The sequence below is a fragment of the Salminus brasiliensis genome, chromosome 14 (assembly GCF_030463535.1).
Source record: "Salminus brasiliensis chromosome 14, fSalBra1.hap2, whole genome shotgun sequence".
Classification (NCBI taxonomy): Eukaryota; Metazoa; Chordata; class Actinopteri; order Characiformes; family Bryconidae; genus Salminus; species Salminus brasiliensis.
Window position 1 is genome coordinate 29,335,221 of NC_132891.1, and position 19,830 is coordinate 29,355,050.

Sequence of the window (19,830 nt, forward strand, 5' to 3'; positions counted from 1 at the left end):
GTTTGATGCTGCCAAAATCCTGACCAGTAAACAAACACCCATGTTGTTCTTGAGTAGCCTCCTGCAGATGTGTGTGTGGAGTGCAGTCAATGAATGTGATAAGTGTCTGTGAGTGCATTGTCTGACTATGTGTGTGTGCGCATGTGTGCAATGTGCATGACTGCCCAGGTTCTTGTTTTTGGCAGCTTAAATAACAGGGCCAGATAAGGTCTAAATACAACCACAATATTGGATATTCATATATATTTAAAAAAAAAAGGTGTACATTTCAGCAAAACTGAACTTATTCCACATTGTGGACGTGTGGCCATTATGGATTTCTTGCCAGTTTCCTTTTCTGTGCTGAGACTTTTTTGAACAAAGTTCCAGCATTGAAAACAACCTTTGACTTATTTAGCAAGGCAAAGGCAAACGCCGCCACCTGGTGTACTACTCCAGTAAATGTTGTTGGTTCAAGCCTTCGGAGCTACACTGGCATTTCGAATTAGTAGCCTAGGTCTTCAGATGACCTGTTTTGGGTGCTAGCTCCTTTTGTTTTTGGTGAAGAACCACAAAAATGGCTTTATACACCAGAAGGAAAATGCAGGATACTTATTTTAAGACAATATACAGATAATCGTATAGAAAATATCTGAAAATGTAATAATAACTCTTGTTTAACATTAGAAAAAAATGATCACAGGGTGACCACACCCATGTCCCTCTGTCTGACCCTTTTGCAGGTGCAGTCTCAGAAGAAACGGCAGCAGCAGCATGAGCTAATCGCTGAGCTGAGGCGCCGACAGGCCAAGGATCACCGGCCCGTTTACGAGGGCAAAGACGGTGCCATTGAGGACATTATTACAGGTGGGACGCACAGGACTCAAACTACAATTCCCAGCAGTCCTGGTACCAGGATTAGTGTGGTGGCACACTGCTCCTCCCGCTGGCAGTGCACTTTTTGTTACATTACCCAGTGTCCACTACAATACCAGTTAGACTGACAAAGCGTCATGTAATATAAGCCCATTCTCAGGGAACCTGCGTTCATTTAGGAGCCTCATACGCTCCTTTAAAGGAGCCAAAGACGTTCAGGGCGGTTTTAAGCCTCCTCTCTGTCACTGGAGTCACAGGGGAAAACCGGTTTAAGCCATATTTATGCTTGTGTTTTAATGCAGCTAAGCTGTTTTTGTCCGTGTTGTTCATGTTATTAACATTTTTTGCCATTAATGTTAGAGCTGTTCCTTTAAGGTTCACTAAAGCTGACTAATGGATACAGGTAACACTGTGTGTGTGGACCGTTTCTCAGGCACAGATTAGCCCTAGTCTTGGGTTTAAGTACACAAACAATGGCCAATCTTAGTTGAAAAACAAATGAAGTCTTGGACTAGGCTCTCCCCAAAGAACTTACAGGTTTTAAAGGCATTTTTCTAGTAACTGGAATAGTAATGACTGTAATTTAATTTCATATATAATAATAGTGTTCATATCATTTTCGGAGTGGAACGTGTATTGGGTGTATTGCGAGTTTGTGGTAAACATGGTGGTAAACTGTTATTCAGATAATGGCAACAGTACCAGTCAAATTTGGTATGCATTCATACTAGCTGGTTCAGATTTCCATAAGCCCTTTATAGCCCTACACTCATGACACATGAAAGACATCAGCTCATATCTTATATTTTTTATTGGCCAGTTGCAGTTGCAGTTTTGTATAATCCTAATTTAGTTGCCTATTTAAAGAACCCTGACTTAAATAGAGTGGTACGTTGAAAGTCAGGCAACAATTAAATTTTTCATTTTTAAATCAATGATCTGATTCAATTTGATTTCTATATAACTATGTTTACCTACTTTCTACCGAACAGGGCCGACCTACCTCATAACATCAACCTCAACTGAGACACGTCTCATTATCAGAATTATAGTGCACATTTCTATTTTAATTATTATTATTTTTTAATTAATAACATAATTTTTTGGGTTAGGAATTCACCTCCACCAGCAGCAGATTCACAATTTCTATGTGTCTAAACCTTGACTGGTGCTGTACTCCTACTCTATGTTTTACCACTGCAGGTGAATGATTTGTAATACTGTGTGTGTGGGTAAGGAGGTCTTGCTCCCCCAGGGGCAGAAAAGTCCCTTAACTTTAGCGTAACTAGTCGTAACGTTCTCTCTCTGCCCTCCCTCCCTCCTTCAGCACTGAAGAGTGTGCCGTTCACCGCGCGCACGGCCAAGCGGGGCTCGCGCTTCTTCTGCGACACCAACCTGTATGACGAGTCCAACTGCTAGCTCCCCCCCAAAAAACTAGCCCTAATGCTGAAGGTTGTCCAGTTCTCTTATGCATCCCCTCCAAAAACCCTGCATGCCCACGAGACACATGCATGAACCTGTCGTTTCTCCACAGAGCACCAGCACCACTCCTTTACTAACTCTGGGGTTACATATGTATCTAAGAGTGCTGATCTGGGGTCAGCTGATCTGCAGGTCCTGTGTGGATGGAGTGATCCTGGATCAGCACTAGACTGATGATACATGAATGTGTCTAATCTGCATACGAGCATAAGGACTAGCACAGCCTTTCTGAAGGAACTTCGGCAAATGGACTGCAGTGCTTATAGGTCCTCGTGGATATTAAGAGCTCCCTGCAAGATGACTAGTAGATCTGGAGTAGATCTGGAGTACTTAGTAGTTCTTTCAGTTAAGTTGTTTCATTTTGAGACGTTCCACCCACATTAATTTAGCAAAATGTATTAAAAACATTACCTTTAATTTTGTACTGTGGCTACAAGGTTACTGTAGGTCTTGTAAGTAAGATTACTATACTTTTTCACATTATTTTGGATGACAATATTGATACTAATACAGAAACTTCCAATAAATGTAGAAATCTGGAAAGATTCAATCCACCACATTTCATAGAAACATATCATGCTCACCAAAAAATGTCAGTTTTTCACTTTCTGACATAAATCTGTAAATCTGGCACTTTTTTTATATTGTGTCAAAATTCTATGATGACCAGATCAGTAGAAATGCTCCAAAATGACCTGGAATAAAATCGTTTTACACTGACTTCCATTGTAAAAAGATTGTTTCAGTGTTTTGGCTGCAGAGCAGTGCAGACGCATCTACGCACAAGTCGGCCTTTAGCCACTATAGTACACTAGAGTATAGTGGATCAGATCCACTTTTTCCCGAACTTGTGTTGTGCGCACCATATCGTCTCTGACATACTAAGGCCTGGATCTCCAAAATGTCAAATTTATAGAAGGAAAAAAAATCTTACCTTTTGATGGAAGGCAGTGTCAAAAGTTTGTATTCCAAATTCAAATTATATAAAAAAAAAATTGTAAAACGGCAAAAATGGACATTCAAGGTTTATGCGTGGCAGTGACTATGTTCCTCCATTATCCGTCCTGTGCAAAAAAAGCATATGAAATTGCATATATCGCTAAACTATGGCTTTAATACTCTCTGCTCACGTGGGTGGAACAGGCTTTCACTAGTTAAGGATCTCACTTAAACCTCAGAATCAAAGAACCAGCACAGCAGTCCCATTTGCTGTGTAGGACAGCCCTGAGGATTGGCGTGTGTAACAGTCTTTATGGTGTTACAGTTGACAGGTTTGATCTTTTCTAACATTCTTGTTTCATTTCTTCCCCTCCTGTCTAATCGTTTCTCCTGCCCTTCCAGCAGAGCAGAGGATTGAGCTGAGTAGATATGGGCCTTTACTAAACGGAGGGTAAGAGGGGGAGCTTCACTCCCGTCTGCCTTTCAGCTGATGGCGGCAGTGCAGCTGCTTCACCTACTGCTGCTCTGCAAAGAATCAAGTGCTCTGCAGCTCGTACTGAATGTGTCTGTGTTTCAAAACCGCTTTGACAAAAGCTAGGATATGATGCTGAGTCAGTTGCTTTGCCCATGGCTCCAGACTTGTGTGTGTGTGTGTGTGTGTGTGCACATAAGCCAGTTCTAATGTGTTTGCATTCTCAGGGTAGCATTGGCGTCTATGCCAATGACAGTAAATGTTATTTTTAACATGTATATCTGCTGACTCTGATACACTCACTGCGCACTTTATTAGCACACCTACTTCTGCATACAATGATCTAATCGTGTGGCAGCAGAGGTTTGAGCAGACAGAAAGGCTACAGTGACTCAGATAACCACAAAGCAGAAGGGCTACAACAGCAGAAGACCACATTGGATTCCTCTTCTGTCAGCCGAGAACAGAAAGCTGAGCCTGCAGTACACCTTGATTTCTGCTGAAGCACACAGATGGTGGGGTCAGAATCTGGCGGCCACAGCATATATCCATGGACCCAACCTACCTTGTGTCACCAGTCCAGGCTGGTGGAGGTGGTGTGAAGGTGGGGAATGTTTTCATTGCACTTTTCTGGGCCCAATAAGATGAATCAAGCATCGCTTGAATGCCACAGACTGACCCATTGAGGATTGCTACTGACCATGTGCATCCCTTTATAGCCACAACTGACCCATCTTCTAACGGCTACTTCATGACCCATGTCACAAAGCAAAACCAGTCTGAAACTGGTTTCCTGAACATGACAATAAGTTCAGTGTTCTTCAGTGGACTTCCCAGGATTCACCGAATCCAGAAATCTATCGGGATGTGGAAGAACGGGAAGATCCCAACATGAAAGTGCTCTTGAAAATCTGCAGGAACTATGGGATGCAATCATGTCAACATGGACCTTAATCTCAAAGACGTCTTGAGGGATCAATGCAGTGAAGAACTGAAGCTGTTTTAGGAGCATACCAAGGCCTACCTATAGTGTTTCCAATAAAGTGCTCAGTGACTGTACATCCACCTGGATCAGCATTACAGAGAAGTAGAATGGATGAAATGCAGATATTTTAGTGCAGTCGTCCAGTTTCACCTAAACAGTCTGAGCTCTTCTCAAGTTCAATAAATACTGTTAATTATTACGTACAAAAGCCAGTGGGCATTTGCTGAATCCATGAATAAATAATGAATACAAAAATTGTCTATATGATCCATTCTGTATGGAAAAGAAAAAAGGCTCCATTTCTGAACAAATTATCAACAACCATGAAATTCAGCAGCTGCCCAGTAAAAACACTACAGAGATTGGGTCGTTTAAGGTCATTTAAGGTAAGGAACTCCACAGTTGAAGCCATATAGATCTGTCTTTCAGAAAGGAAAGCAAAGCTCCTCGTTTCTGGTCATGTCTGTCTTTTTTGCATGGAACGCTGTGTGATACTGCTGCAGTCGGCTAACCTGTCTGCCATGTCTGCTCTGTTTTATGGCCTGCATGCAAATTGCAGTGTTCGGCAAGTTCTGCAGAGGACTTCAGTGTGCCTTTTTTCCAGAAGAGCTAAGCCACTAAATATGGTTTTGAACTGAGAATAGTCTTCAGTTTTTAGTTTTTCACGCTTATGGAAAGCCTCCCAAGACCTTGCTGATCACTAGTTTCAGATGTTTCAGATGTCCTGGAAAGTCCTGTATGTTATTAATGCTGTGTATTACTGTGTTTATTACAATGTCTATCTGATATATTGCTTTGTGTGGTTGCAATCTACTGTGTCTGTGTCTCAGACCTCACAGTGCACTGCAAATCATTAAACTGATAGTTGGTCCAAATGTAGTTAGTCAGCCAAGACATGCTTGATGTCCAAGTTTGCATCTTCTGCCCTGGAGCTACAAGGCTAGTGGCTAAATCATCATACTTGCTTCCAATCACATTAAGGTTGTACACAATCTCAAAGGCCTGGTTATGTAGTTTTTGAGACTAAATGACATTCTGTATATGAGTTATAAATGAGGAGAACGGTCTATTGAAATATTGTGGTTTCTTGCCATTCATAGAGATAGGAGCCGAAACTGAAACAAGAACTGCTGCCTACTCAGACAAGATTCTGAGGCAGGAAGGCACCCGGCCATGCCTAAATTAAAATCTAGCTTTCTGTTGTATTGGCCTAAAATGCTAATGGCTAATGACAACTCATATGTGCTCATATCTAGTAGTGAGCTGTCGATACCATGGCAATGTCACGACGTATTTTTGCCTCCGTGATTCGTTAACATAGACTTTCATCACTACTTCTGTCTGCTGAGACAGCATGGACAGCAAGGCTTCAAATCATCTAGCTACTGTCAGTTTTATGAACAGTCCTAATGTTTTTAGGCCTGCTTTCCATACTGTCTCAGAAGGCAGGTTTTGGTCCTACACAGTTTTGAGAGGCTTCGGATAGTTTTAAACTTATATGGCATTTGTCTGATGCTCTTATCCAGAGCAACTTACATTTAAATGATGTTACACAGACAGGTGAATGCAGTCTTAAGAATCTGGCCCTATGGCACATGGACTTTTTGGTGTAATGTGGTGTGTTTGCCTAAATGGGTAATCAAACCCCAGTCTGCCACAAAGGAGAGCAATGTTGTTAGCCACTATGCAACAATCACCATGCTAACAATCAAATAAAGGGCATTGTTGCCATACAACAACCGCATGGCGTATAGGGGTAAAACGGACAGTAGTATGTACAGCTAAAAATAGTAGCAGTCCTCCTTAGGCCTAAATGTTGTCTGTGCTTTTGTCTATGTCAGTGGATAAGTGTATCCCACACTGTTAGAAACCAGTAACGGCAGTGTTTAAAACGTCTATCTGAGACAGTGTGATGATCTTGGCATGCAGTTACTGCAGTGTTGGGTTGGCTCACACCAGTAACTAAAGGACTAAAGGAGTGAGCTTCTCCACAGGTCTTGGCTGATCAACTACATTTGGGATAAGGTTTTTAAAATCAAGCAGCAGGATTAAACTTGTATAAGCAGTCTAAATAATTGCCTTACAGTGGAGAATAAAGATACATAGTGGTAATAGTTTGGAGATCCCTGTTTAAATGACATTTAGTTGATTACAAAAAATATAATCAATAATCAATATAATAAAAAAAAAATTGAGGTGCTCCTCATGGAGAGCTTTACAGCATGTGGACGGTCACAGTATCACAGTACCATGGTGACACTTTTTTTTTTGGAGTGGTCCTTTTTCAGATGAAATATACACTCGTCAGACTCTCAGTAACAGATCAACAACAGATCAGTGAAGGAGCAGCATCTGAACATTCAGTAGATTATCTTTTTAGCTGTTCTTCACTTTATTCGCAGAGTCCAAGTTCAGATGTTCAGATGCTTAGAAATCACTGATCATCTAACAGGTCTATTACAGAGCATCCTCAACCAGCTGCTACAGACCTGATGCTGACACCAGTCTGAAACTGGTTAGGCTGAGATTAAGGAACTTGCTACATTGCTTTAACATGTGCAAATTCAACATAACTCTCTGTAGACGATAGGAACTTATTTTCATTTAGAAATTCAACAAAATGTCATTTAAGCAGGGATTAAACCAGCTGTGGCAAACAACAGTATTCTTTTATGTTCTGCTCCAGTCTGAGGTTTTCTGTGGGCCTGTTTAACTGGAGCGTTCCCTGCTCTAACTCTCTCCCTTCCCCACTCACAGATCTCCGAAGCCAGCCCTTCCTGCGAGCTGACGCAGTGATCCGAAATGGGTGGAAGCGACCCTAAAGACCCCCCTCACTCACTCACCCAGCCCCCAGCCCTCCCCCCTCTTCCCGCTTTGCCCTTGAAAACGGCACCTCCCTGCAGCTCACAGTGACTGCGCACATAGGCCGGGACACGACCACGATCGGAAGGGGGTGGGGGCGTCCTTATTTATTCACGGAAAAGGAAAACCTTTCTGACTGCCGCACTGGAGGCTCTTTCTCTCTCAACAGAACTATAAAAGCACAGACATTAAATGTTGCCACCCTTTCCTCACGCACGCAAACAACCCAAAGAGCATCGACGCGTGGCCTTGTCGAGGGAACAGGGGGAAAAGGCAACTTCCCGGAGAGTGGTGTGAACTGAGGAGAACACACACTACCTTCCAAATCCGACGAGCCTGCCAGCACAGAGATACCCAAACATCTTTCCTGACAGTGTGCAATCTAAAAGTAAACTCATACTGACGGAGATGCCGGCCTGAGGGAACGGCCCGGATGTTTGGGGCCTTTTACTCCAAACTTGTTTTTCTGTTTTAGACCAAAGGTCTCGTATGCCCCCCCCCCCCCAACACTTTTGTTTTGTAAGAAGTGCCTTTTTATCCTGACAGTATTATTTGCTTTAATATTTAGCCAACATAGAGTCAAGAGGTTTCAGAATTTTGTACTGATTCATTTTACCTTTTTTTGTACTTTTACTTTTTGTATAATATCTACTCAAACTGTAAATAGACATACATCCCCAAAACTGCTACTCATTGCATTGTTGCTTTAAAGAAGGGGGCTATTCTAGACCAGACTAGTCCAGTCTTTGTGACTGGGGAGCCGTTATACTGTCACAGTTGACTGTGTTTGAATGTGCCTTGCGTTAAAACCAACTGCTAACATTTCCTATTAAGCTCTTTGTTCTAACTGACTGTACATATTCGTCTTGACTGGCAACTGAGTACCTTAGCTTTTGCTCATGAAAGTGCTAATGCGCATGCGCCTCTCGTCCAGTTGAAAGAATCTGTTATGTATACATGTGCATTTTTGTATGGTTTTTTTATGAATGTAAACATACCAAAATTATGAAGACAATGAAGTCAGTCATCATCAACGTGCTCCATGTTCTGTAGGCCGTACATAATACCACCTCAAAGCCTTACGCTGGTGAGGTGCAGCAACATTCCTGTTATGGGTTATTCGCACATGGAGAGAGCCTTGAACTGGCCTTCGGTTATTCTATACTGTTATTTGGGAACACTGAAATGATTTAAGGACAATGGCTTTCTTGCACTAGCCACTGAGAAGTGAAACGATGAGATTGTTTAAAAAAAAAAAAAAAAGAAAAAAAAAAAGGGACTTCACTATAACAGCACACTACATGAGGAAGGACAAACGTGGATGCAACACTAGGCTAAATGCTGTGGCTTTGGGTCATACATTCTCTTAAATTATGCCAATTATTTGTTTTATGGAAAAGAATTATTATGGGGAACAAAAATACAATTGTTAAAAGTCTTTCAAATACTGGACCAACTGAAGGCATTCCAGTTTGTGAGGGAAAAAAGAAAAAGCACAAATAAAGTGGAAGGTTCCTGATCCTGACTCGTGTGTAATGTTTCATCTCCAGTTGTCCTGCATTTAAACGAGGGTCTCCATGACAAGGACCTGTGAGTCACGCTGATCCTGCATTCACTAATAGTCACAGTAGCCCTACAGACAGTTCCCCACTTCTTTAGCTATATTGTGTAAGAATGTCATGATGAACAGATCAAAGGAAATGCTCCAAAATATGATTATACTTCCTGTTTACATCCTGTAAAAGTTGCCATTTTAGAGGTACCAGGTTTTCCATAGTGCATAAAGAAAGAAACATTTTGAGGGTTTTTAAAACATGGTAAGGTGCCTCAACAGAAACCTGCATGCATATTTCAGATAAACAACTTGAATGTTAATGAAACCTGGATCCAGAACCGCGTAAATATTAGTATTTAAATAATTGGGGTTATAAAAAAAATATATGTTTTAGTCACACCACATCCACCCTTATACATAATAAACAAATACATCAAAATAATATATATATGGTGTCCTAAGAAAAACATGGATTCAGTTTTCTCTAAATTCCCTGTAGCTGCTTCTGCACACTGTCAATAATTCTAGATGAATAGACCAATAGAAATGCTCTAAATCTAGAATTTAGAACAAACTCCTAAATGACTTCTATTTAAAGTTAATAACATTTTAATCTTCTCCTGTATATAAATATTAAATAGCTATTAGTTGTGGGTTTGGTTTGGCTGAAAAGAAAACTCTAGCTGTTTTACACATTGACTAAATCCTGTTTCCTCTGAACAAAACGTGCTGATTTAGCCACGGAGAGCTAAAGCGCTGTTGCTGCGAGGTGTGGGAGATCGGTGCTGTAAGGACGTTAGTGCTAAAAGATGCCTGGCTGTAGCTTTTAGCATAGCAAGGCACCTGCTCACTCAGCAAGTTTTAGTTAAAAAAAGGAAAGTTAAAATAAATAAATGAATTAATAAATGTAGTTTAACTTTACTTTTTTCATTTAACCTTATTTGTGGAATCAGCAAACATTTTCTGAACAAAGAAAAATGAACAACTGTCAGACTTTTACTGGGATTTTATTAGCAAATTCTGCTCTCACCTGCGACAAATCACGCTAGGTTTCCCTTGCAGACTCCAGCTGTGAAACAGGCCACTGAACCAGAAACCACGTTTCGTTTTCTGTACACACTGATTTTTATTTCGTAATTATAACAATATCCGTTACTGTCTGTAGTTTATGAAGTTCTCCAGCAAAAAATAGTGAAATGTTACTCTGTCTCTCCAAAAGAAGGGCTGAGCCACCATGCATTTCTACTATAAAAAGCAGTTTAATTATTCTGTATATATAAAAAGAAAAAACAAAAACAATTAAAACAAAAATCAACAGGAGTACCGAAACGGCGGGAAGAGTTGTGTGTAAGCAGTTGCTGTTTATGATTGTTCAAAACACACACACAAAACTAAAAAAAAATAAAAAATAAAACCCAAAACTTTAGACTTCACTACATTACATCTGACGGTGAAGGAAGCGGACGGGACGGTGCAGACCGGGACGGTGGGTGAACACTGTTAGGCGGTTGGTGTTACATGCATTAGTCTGTGGCAGGCGTGCGCTGCTCGCTCTTCTCTGAGACGCAGCGGGTTGAGCTGATTTTCCCTGTGGAAAAACGACAATGGCAGGGCTAGCAGCGAGGCAGTGAGTCAGGGCAGGAGGGCAACATGACCCCACACAAACTCACACACTCACACACACACACACACACACACATACATACATACATACATACACACACAAAGCAGGATGCACGTCCAATGAGCCTTTTAAAACGATTAAGAAGAAGAAAGAAAAAAAACAGCTATCCCTTGAAATCCCACTGGATAAAAGATGTCCACAATCAGTTCCTTTTATTTTTCCTCCTTATGGTCCCTTTCTTCCTGGAAGACACGGCATCAGGGGAGACACAAACACCAACAATCAGCCAACACATTCCCTACTTCCCACTATCATTCCTATGGACAGACACGTACAAAGGCCACAAAAAAAAGAGAAACCACACACACCCTGGAATGTTCGCTTAAAAAAAAGGAACCACTTAGACTCATCATCTGTTGATCAGATCATCCGTCCCTTATCCATCCATCCATTCGTGACAGTATTGTACCGTGACACACACACACTCCTAACTCTCCACACTCTCTACTCTAAAAGCACTGTAAAGCATTACAGACGGTTGTACGGATGGTTGTACTGCTGTTGCTTCTATTCCTGGGTATACATTTAGCATCAGGACACTTCTGTTAAAATGTATATTATATATATATATACGTAAATATATATAAAATCCATCTGTGCAAGGTGTAAGACAATCATCAATCAATCAATCAATCAATCAATCATCACAGGCCTAGTTTACCAGATCTCCTCACACACACCCACCCAATCACTCAGTCACTCTGAGATCACACTACGTCGCCATCTCTCCTCCAGCAGTACACATTTACACACTGGGCCATGAGGCATTAGCATTCAGCCCTCCTCCTCCTCCTCCTCCTCCTCAGTTACTGGTTTACTGGCAACAACAAATGAAGAAGAAGAAAAAAAAAAAGAAGGAAAAAACTTGGCTATTTCCTATTCATATGGAACGATGACTTCTATACAATTCATACAAAAAACAAAACAAAAATAAAAGCAATCAAAATAGTTCCATAGTTGTTACTGTGTGTTGGCATCTCATTTAGCACAGAGGTAGAGGCTACATGGAGGGGAGAGAGAGGGAGAGAGAGAAAGAGAGAGGGAGAGAAAATGGGAGCGAGAGGCTTTGCTAGGTGAGCCATGATTAAAAAAAAACAACAAAAACAAAAAAAAGGTATAGAAAAATGTTGTTTGTTTTTTCTTGACTGGAAGGATTTGTCAAAGAATAAAATATAATACTGCAATCACATACAAAAGTAGTCCTTCATTTTTTTTGTGTTTTTTCTTTTTTACATTTTGTACAGTGTTCTCGCTCTCCTTGTTGCTTTTCTTCTGATGTGTAAAGGCATGGGAGGGGCAGGTGGGGGCGCTGCGGGAAGAGGAGGTGGAGGAGGCATTTCGGCTCTATGCCAGTGGGTCACCCATGTCCTCGTCGCCCGCCGAGAGCAGCTCCTTCTTCTCGTCTGTGCTGGCCAGGGAGTTGCGGCTGTTGTGGGCGCCCATGTACAGTGTGGCGTACACCGGGTTGGTGAAGTTGGTGGGCTGAGGGAGGAAGAGGAGTAGAGGAGTGGTGGTGAGCGGACACTTTCATTTATAAAAATAAAATAAAATGTTTCCCCTGTTTAATGAAAAATCCACTGTTTAATGGGGAACAAGGCAAATACAGGGGGACATATTTGTTTAATTTGTGTAGAACTGAAAGTAACTACAGCGATAATAAACATACAAAAATGAGCAGCATAAAATGCAGTGTCACAGTAACTGGAAGAAGAGGAGAATTTCGCTGGAACAGCAGAAATGTTGTGAACACAACACAATAAGATCACAGTGCTGTGAGGCACCATATAACTGTGGTGGTTGACTGTGCTAAATTCACAAGTGTCCACATGCCGCTTTTAGCATTTTGAGGAGGGGAAACCAACAACAGAACATTCGTACCCAGAGAAATGGCTGGATTATGAAGCCCTGGTGAAGCAGATGTGTTAATGAAGTGATGTTCAGACACGGCTAATATTAGAGCAACCAGAGCGGGTGTGATCTTGATTGTGGAGGCAATTTCATGTGTTAAAATTATTCGCACACAAAATCGCTCATCACACGCAGTTATAAAATGTGCTGCTGCATAGATGACGACAAAGCGAAAAGCTGTGCGCTCTGACCGCCCCCCTTTATGCACTGCTGGCCTTACTTAGTTCATATGCTTGCTAGAGCTGCTTTAGAAAAGGCTAACTGAGATGCCACTAAGGACGAATGTTGGAATGTGCCAAACTAAAAATTCCAAAATTAACTCAAGAATAATTTCTGTGAAGACGTAAAGCTTGCGTGTGTGTGTGTGTGTGTGTGTGTGTGTGTAAAACATTTGTTCGGACAAGGCCAATGCACTTTAAAATGTCTTTGATTTTTTTATTTAAATGATGTTCTCCCTAATGTAACTGTGAATGCTAGCCATCATACGTGATGCTACCATGCTGGGAGGAAAAAGGCTAATGCAATTCTTCCTCTAAAACCACATCTCTTCAAGCTGGTGCTAAATGACACTGGACAGCTTGGCCTATGGGTGAGCACCAGCAAGGATCGAGCTTGTGATCTTCTGACTATATGAAAGTAGGTGCTACGACAGCAGGGTTATTTGTTTATGATGGAACAAATTTTTAGATAGCAATGTGTTCACTGATTGAGGAAATAAATAGTAAACAGCATGTCTGTGCTGAACTGCAGACACTTGCATTAGAGCACTGTGCCCTGTACTTGGAAAATGTGGAGTTTTCAGTCCTGTAGTTACCAACTACATGAAGTACCAACGCACCAATGAAAAGGCATCAAGCATTAAATACATAAATCTGACTCTACTGCCTCCAGATCCCATAACCCCCAAGAGTGGGAACCACTGATAACACTGCTGTGTGTGCTACCTTGTCTGGGTCCAAAGCGAAGTCAGAGTCTAGCAGCTCTCCGGCATCGTCGTCCGGCTCTCCCTCGTAAATCTTATATGCAGGGTTCCCAATCTCTACATTCATGGCACCATTGGTCATCCTCTGGTGCTGGAAGCCCTTAGCACTGTGGACACAAACACACACACACACACACACAACATAAATGTAAGGTTTTGATCAAAACACAAATAAGCACAAGTTCAGCAGACAGTCGCAGCACAAGAATACACATCGTCAAGAAGACCTAGACCCAAGCTACTCAGACACAGCTGACATCATGTATATATTTATAACTAGGGCTGGGCGATATCCAAAAAATGAAAAAAATAAAAGACAGACAAGTCTAATTATTTGGGCCTGCAGATACAAAGCCAGTGCTCTGAAATTCAGCTGGAATAGACAGCTGTAGAAACCATGAAGGAGGTTATTATATTATCATGAGATTACAACAGAAGCCGTACTGGACATTTGCCTTACTGTAGAGCAGGGTTCTTCAGGCTAGATTCACCTTAGGAAAGTTTCTTCTTAGAATTCTTATTTTTTGCTTGACTTCATAATTAAGATGTTAAGAAGTGTTATTAAAAAATCTGAATCTCATGTTTCTCTTAAGAAACCTTAAAAGAATATATTCATATTCATGAAATAAACACACATAATTTTTTTATTTATTAAAGACATTCCTTAAACTTTTCTAAAATTCTAAAAAGATTAAATTACCGGTATAACTAGTTAAAATACTGGAATTAAAGAAGAAAACAAAAGGCTTTCAGACTATTAAGGAATAGACTTTCATTGGCTAGTTTCTCCAGTCATTCCTCATTTACCAACCTGTCTCTAAGAATTTGTTTTTGAGAAAAGAGGTCTACATCCTGATGCGTTTTAAGACCCCAGAATTGTTTACAGCTATGCTCTTATGACGGACCCCACCGTGCCCAATGTTGTTGTCCACCACACGTATTAAATGAAATAATAAAAAAATTTAAATCTTGCAGGTTTTTTTTTAGATTACATTTAAGCAAGGACATTCTTAAGAACTTTAATATTTATTTAAAAAATGCTTTCTATATATCTATATCTATCTATCTATATATATATATTTTTTTTATTTTTTTTTATTTTTTATTTTTGCCTTTTTCTTCCAAGTTCTGTCAATTAACCCCATTCTTAACTCCTCCTAGAACTAGCAATGCTTCCTGAGGGGTACCCTAGAAGGGTAAGGGTAAGCCAGCCTCTTTTCGAACTGCCGCCAATGTGGCACTGCCGGGGCAATCAACACGCTCACGCCCTCAGCTATAGCAGCTAACAGACGCCTGTGCTGGCGAACATGGCTTGATGAGGGGAGAGTGCGCCATCTATCCACCCGGAGAAAGCATTGCCAATTGTGTGACTCTGGCCACTCATGGCAAAGCGACATGGCTTGGGATCGAGATAGCTGAGCTGAGCAACTTGGAGCACAGAATACTAAACTGAAGTTGATGAACCCAGCTGTAGCCTGATGGCTTATTAAGTCACTATCAAAAGGGTGGAACGATTCTAATGCAGTATGAATTACACAGGAAATAAAAACACACTATACTGCTGATGCACACCTCAGTCTTTTCTGAGGGCCATTTATCAACTGTCAATGATAAAAACTAGTCATCTGGGTGCAGCCTATCAGAGTAAAGTGGGGAGGGTAAAGGAGGGGCTTATGAAATAAACATAAGCTGAAATGACTCACTGAGCTTCACAAAGTCTAGGAGTATATATATGCGCATATAAGTATTTAATACTGTTTCATTTATGGCCAAATTGACAAATGACGATGGATGGCTGTGACATCACCAGGAACTGAACTCAATCTCCTGATGACAAAGCCAAGGATTTAGACAGTTGCACTGCTTAGAATCAATCCCTGCCGACATCGAGAAACCTAATATTATAACAATGATCTCTGATAACACTGCCTTATCACCCAGCCCTAACTCCTACAGCACACACATCCACCCAGACACACATACACGTGCGAGGAACCATCACATTTGAAAGAGCATCCAATAGCTTTCAAGTGGACGCCGCCGCAGTGGCCGTGTCCACGCTGCCCGCTCAGAAAGCTGGATATCCACAGGACAAAAAATCCACTACAGTTCACGCAAGCACAACGCCACTATTCACTCACACTGACACACACGGACATCTACAGGATGGAGAGGGGCTCAGACAGACAGAACACAGCCCACTGCTGCATCCTGCACTCAAAAGGACGATCTATTACAGCTTCACTCAATAGATCCCTGTGTTCTAACTGCTCATCTAGGTGGAAGCACGATCAGGAAAACCACACGGCACAGGGACAGGCAGGAGAAACATGGAGAAGGAGAAAAGCACAGGTATGGACTGATACACTGAAGGGGGGAAAGAAAAGGAGAGGATGAGGGACGGATGGAGGGTGGAGGCCTGCTGTTAGAGAGTTAGAGTTACCGCAAGCATCTGGAGCTGGGCTTGCCCCGCCTCATAGACCTGGAGACAGAGACACACAGTTACCCACAGAGAGAGAGGAATAGAGAAAGAGAGAGATATAGATAAGATAGTCAGAGAGACTGAAAATGGAAATTAAAACTAAAAGATAGAGATAGAGAGAGCGAGAGAGAGAGAGACACACACACCGACAAAAATAGAAAATTAAAATCGATGAGAGAGACCAGAGAGACATCAGAGAGATGAGAGAAATAGACAGGAAAGTGGGAGAGACAAAAGTAGAGAGACAAGAGACTGAAGAGAAAGACCAGAGACCTGACGAGAGAGGCAGACGAGATTGACAAGAGAGTGATTAAAAACAAACAAGAAAGTAAGAGACAAATAAGAGACAAGAAAAGAAAGGAGGTGAGATTGAGAGACCGGGAAAGAGAAGAGAGAGATGAAGAACAAAGATTGAGAGAGAAAACAAGGGAGAGACAGACAAGAGTGACAGAGAGAGAGAAAACAAGAGAAAACAAGACAAATAAATGAGAAAGTAACAGCAAGAGAGAGAGCGATCGAAAGCAAGACAGAAAATAAAAATGAGTAAGAGAAAGAAGAAAAGAGAAAACCTGAGATATACAGAAAGCCAGATCGATAGACAGAGTGAAAACTGGGAGTTGAGTTAAAGCAAAACAGGAGAGATGCGGGAGTGTGCTAAAGAAATACTGAGCGTGAGGAGAGGGTGGGTGAGTAGAAGCTGATCATCAATAAAGTTGGAGGGGGGGGGGGGATTTATCTGGAGTCAGTGGGAGAGAATTCCACAATTCCATCTCTCTCCTCCGCTCTTCGCTGAGAGAACGTCTACTCACCCACGCATTCTCTTCTTATACCACAAGATGGCGCCAACCACCAGCAGCGCCAGTACCAGCAGCAGCAGCACTGGAATAATTACAGAGGCAGCGTCTGCACAGAGAGACAACACCACGTTACACACTGTCCTGAGACCACTCTCAGAGATCACGCACATATCTACTGCCACTTACTTCCAGACGAGTCTCCGGAATCCACGGAATAGGCAGTGATCTCGCACCGATAGCCGTGCCAGCCTGAAGGACATCTACAAACACACAGGAACACTGTTTCACATCTGCTCAGGGATTAGAACACAGTAACAGGGCTGTCATATCAGGCCTGCATGGTATGTTGTTGTGCAGTGGTCCTAAAGGACCAGAGCCAGGACCAGACCAGGTACTGTAAGTGTAAATATATCTGTGTGTGTGTGTGTGTGTGTGTGTGTGTGTGTGTGTGTGTGTCAGACCGTGTGTGTGACAGGCTGTGTATTGGAACATAATATCGCTATACTTCGATATATTGTCATTTTTTAACACTCAAGACAGTGAATCTGTGGCGCGGTGTTCTCACTTGCACTGTGGGAGTAGGGTGCGGTGGTCTACAGAACAGTGGCCGTTGATGCAGAAGTCAGCGCAGGAGTAGCAGCTGGGCTGTATCCGGTCATTACCACAGCTATGGTATCAAGAAAACATCACACAGTACTAACATTACTTCTACAAGTAAAAGCACAGCATCCACTATTCAGATAGCAACACTTTCCGGTAAGACACATGTTGGCAGGAATAACTGTCAAAAGAAAATAAACAAAACAAAAAAGCTATGCTATTGCTGCTGTCCAGTATAAACATATATCTTCATTTTTGTCTGTTTTTAGTCCATGGTTTGAACCCTGTAGCTGCTCTGTACACTGTGTAAATAACTCTGGATGAATAGACCAATAGAAATGCTCTAAATTACATCAGCTACGATATTCACAATCGCATTCCTCGAAATATTTAATAGTAAATGCAGACGCTGTCTGCTCTTCGTACCTGCACCTCACTCCTTCAGGGTGCTGTGGCACACACTTGCCCTCTCCACAGTACATGCACTTATCCACGCTGCAGGTAGGGCCTTGGAACTGTGCAGTGCAGCGGCACAGTTTGGTTCCGTTGGCCGTCAGCTGACATGTGCCTCCATTTTCACAGTAATTCTCACAGTGTCCTGCACAGGAGAGAGCAGGGGGAAGCATGTGGATACATGTGGATATGTTTTTTTTTTTTAAATTGCACTGCCATATATTATTTTACTTTCACACTTTAAAGGGTTATCTTGGTGACTGGTATAGTATCCTGTCATCTTTCATTTGGCCACAGAACTGTAGGCCGCGTAACTTAGCATTTCGCCTGAGGCTGTTTAAGAAGGCCTGTTTCTCCTGACGTTTGAGAGCAGAGAGGTGATTTTACTCCTGTTGTTCCAGAGACCTGAAACTGTTTGGTCTGGTCTGAGGGTGTGCCAAAATATACACCATATCAAGGAATGGCTTTTTGCACAGACATATCTACCTGCTTCACTGCTCACTCATTTAACCAGCATAGCTTCCCAGCTGCCTTTCAGTCTTGTCCGTTAAGTTGGACATGGGGATACATGGCGACTTGCTGTGGTGTGCATAACATTATTAATAGCAATAAATGAACAACACAGGCCTACTAACATAATAGAAATGTGTATGGTACATATATTGTATAATACAGTGTATGATACTAGAGAGATGGCCTTGTTTTTTAGGGCTGATACTGATTAAGGGCAGGGATGGAGGATACATTAACCTTTTCAGGCATTACTTGCAAATAAATTGATTACGATCGGTCTGCCCTGTCTGCTGTCTTGTGTGGGTTAGTGGTGTTTGCTAGCTCTGCTGTGTTCTGATACCCACTGTACTGAGCGATGTAGAGAGGGGGTATCCGGTTAGTGGTGCTAAAAGTCTTTACTTTCCTTCCTCCACGAGACCTATTACTACTACAGATTCTACAAGTATGTGAGTGAGTGAGTCAGATACGGTGGGAAAAAAATAAACAGAATGCCAGACTGACCAGCCGTCATGTGGTAGCACTGTAGTTCCATCTAGTGGCTAAAAAAGAAACTGCAGCATCCTGTGACTTAAGAGCCTTCTGCAGAGCTGCTGAGATTCTTCACTTGGGATTATGATCTGATTGGCTCTCAGGGTCGGTTAAATGGAGACATATTGGCCGACAGCATATTTAAAAACAAACATTTATTCAAGCCTGTCTGTAAGCTTGTCTATTTTTATAAATTTATAGGTTTAAATTTGCACAATGGACTAAAGAAGTAAACTTGGCAGACACCAAACATATCTTTGATGACTTACTATATATAAGGTGGCAGTGAACACTTACTGTACTGGCACTGGTCTCCCAGGAAGTCGCTGGGGCAGTGGCACATGGGCTGGTTGCCTTGGCTGACTGCACAGGTGCCACCGTTCAGGCAGTGGTCGGTGCATGTATTCAAGTTACAGTTGGGTCCAGTGAAGCCCGTCGGGCAGCGGCAGGTAGGAGCACCTGGAGGACAGAGAGGGCGAGCTGTTACTCTACTGCTGCAGTCTGTCAGAGTCACAGTTTTTTGCTGTCAGTAGGAAGTGTATACCAGCTCTTGAAGGGGTGCATGTTCCTCCGTTCTTGCAGTAGTCTCTGCATTGGTCAACCTCACACCTCTCCCCACCGTAGCTGGTGGGGCAGCGGCACTTAGGCTGACTCCGAGCATTCAGGAAACAGATTCCGCCATTCAGACACTGAACGCTACATGAAGGAGCTGGGCAAGAGGAGGGGGAGGGAG

General features: G+C 42.1%; 2 protein-coding genes across 9 annotated transcripts in view; one reads left to right on the plus strand and one right to left on the minus strand.

Annotated features, from left to right (window-relative positions):
- The window catches only part of fmnl3 (formin-like 3), a 63,994-nt gene extending 54,880 nt beyond the window's left edge, over positions 1-9,114 (plus strand). For 2 of the 5 annotated variants that reach the window (XM_072656520.1, XM_072656523.1), the window contains 3 exons: positions 723-846; positions 2,183-2,307; positions 7,491-9,114. In XM_072656520.1, the coding sequence (XP_072512621.1) occupies positions 723-846; positions 2,183-2,274 (216 nt within the window). In that variant the 3' untranslated portion in view covers positions 2,275-2,307; positions 7,491-9,114. The other 3 variants (XM_072656521.1, XM_072656522.1, XM_072656519.1) reach the window with 3 other exon arrangements.
- A 1,027-nt stretch (positions 9,115-10,141) lies between these two features.
- Positions 10,142-19,830, minus strand: part of lrp1ab (low density lipoprotein receptor-related protein 1Ab) — a 163,312-nt gene continuing 153,623 nt past the window's right edge. For 2 of the 4 annotated variants that reach the window (XM_072656427.1, XM_072656426.1), the window contains exons 82-90: positions 19,642-19,806; positions 19,395-19,556; positions 18,030-18,201; positions 17,569-17,670; positions 17,190-17,263; positions 17,016-17,109; positions 16,168-16,206; positions 13,687-13,831; positions 10,142-12,316 (exon numbers count right to left, since the gene is read on the minus strand). In XM_072656427.1, the coding sequence (XP_072512528.1) occupies positions 12,179-12,316; positions 13,687-13,831; positions 16,168-16,206; positions 17,016-17,109; positions 17,190-17,263; positions 17,569-17,670; positions 18,030-18,201; positions 19,395-19,556; positions 19,642-19,806 (1,091 nt within the window). In that variant the 3' untranslated portion in view covers positions 10,142-12,178. The remainder of the gene's footprint in view (positions 12,317-13,686; positions 13,832-16,167; positions 16,207-17,015; positions 17,110-17,189; positions 17,264-17,568; positions 17,671-18,029; positions 18,202-19,394; positions 19,557-19,641; positions 19,807-19,830) is intronic. The other 2 variants (XM_072656430.1, XM_072656428.1) reach the window with 1 other exon arrangement.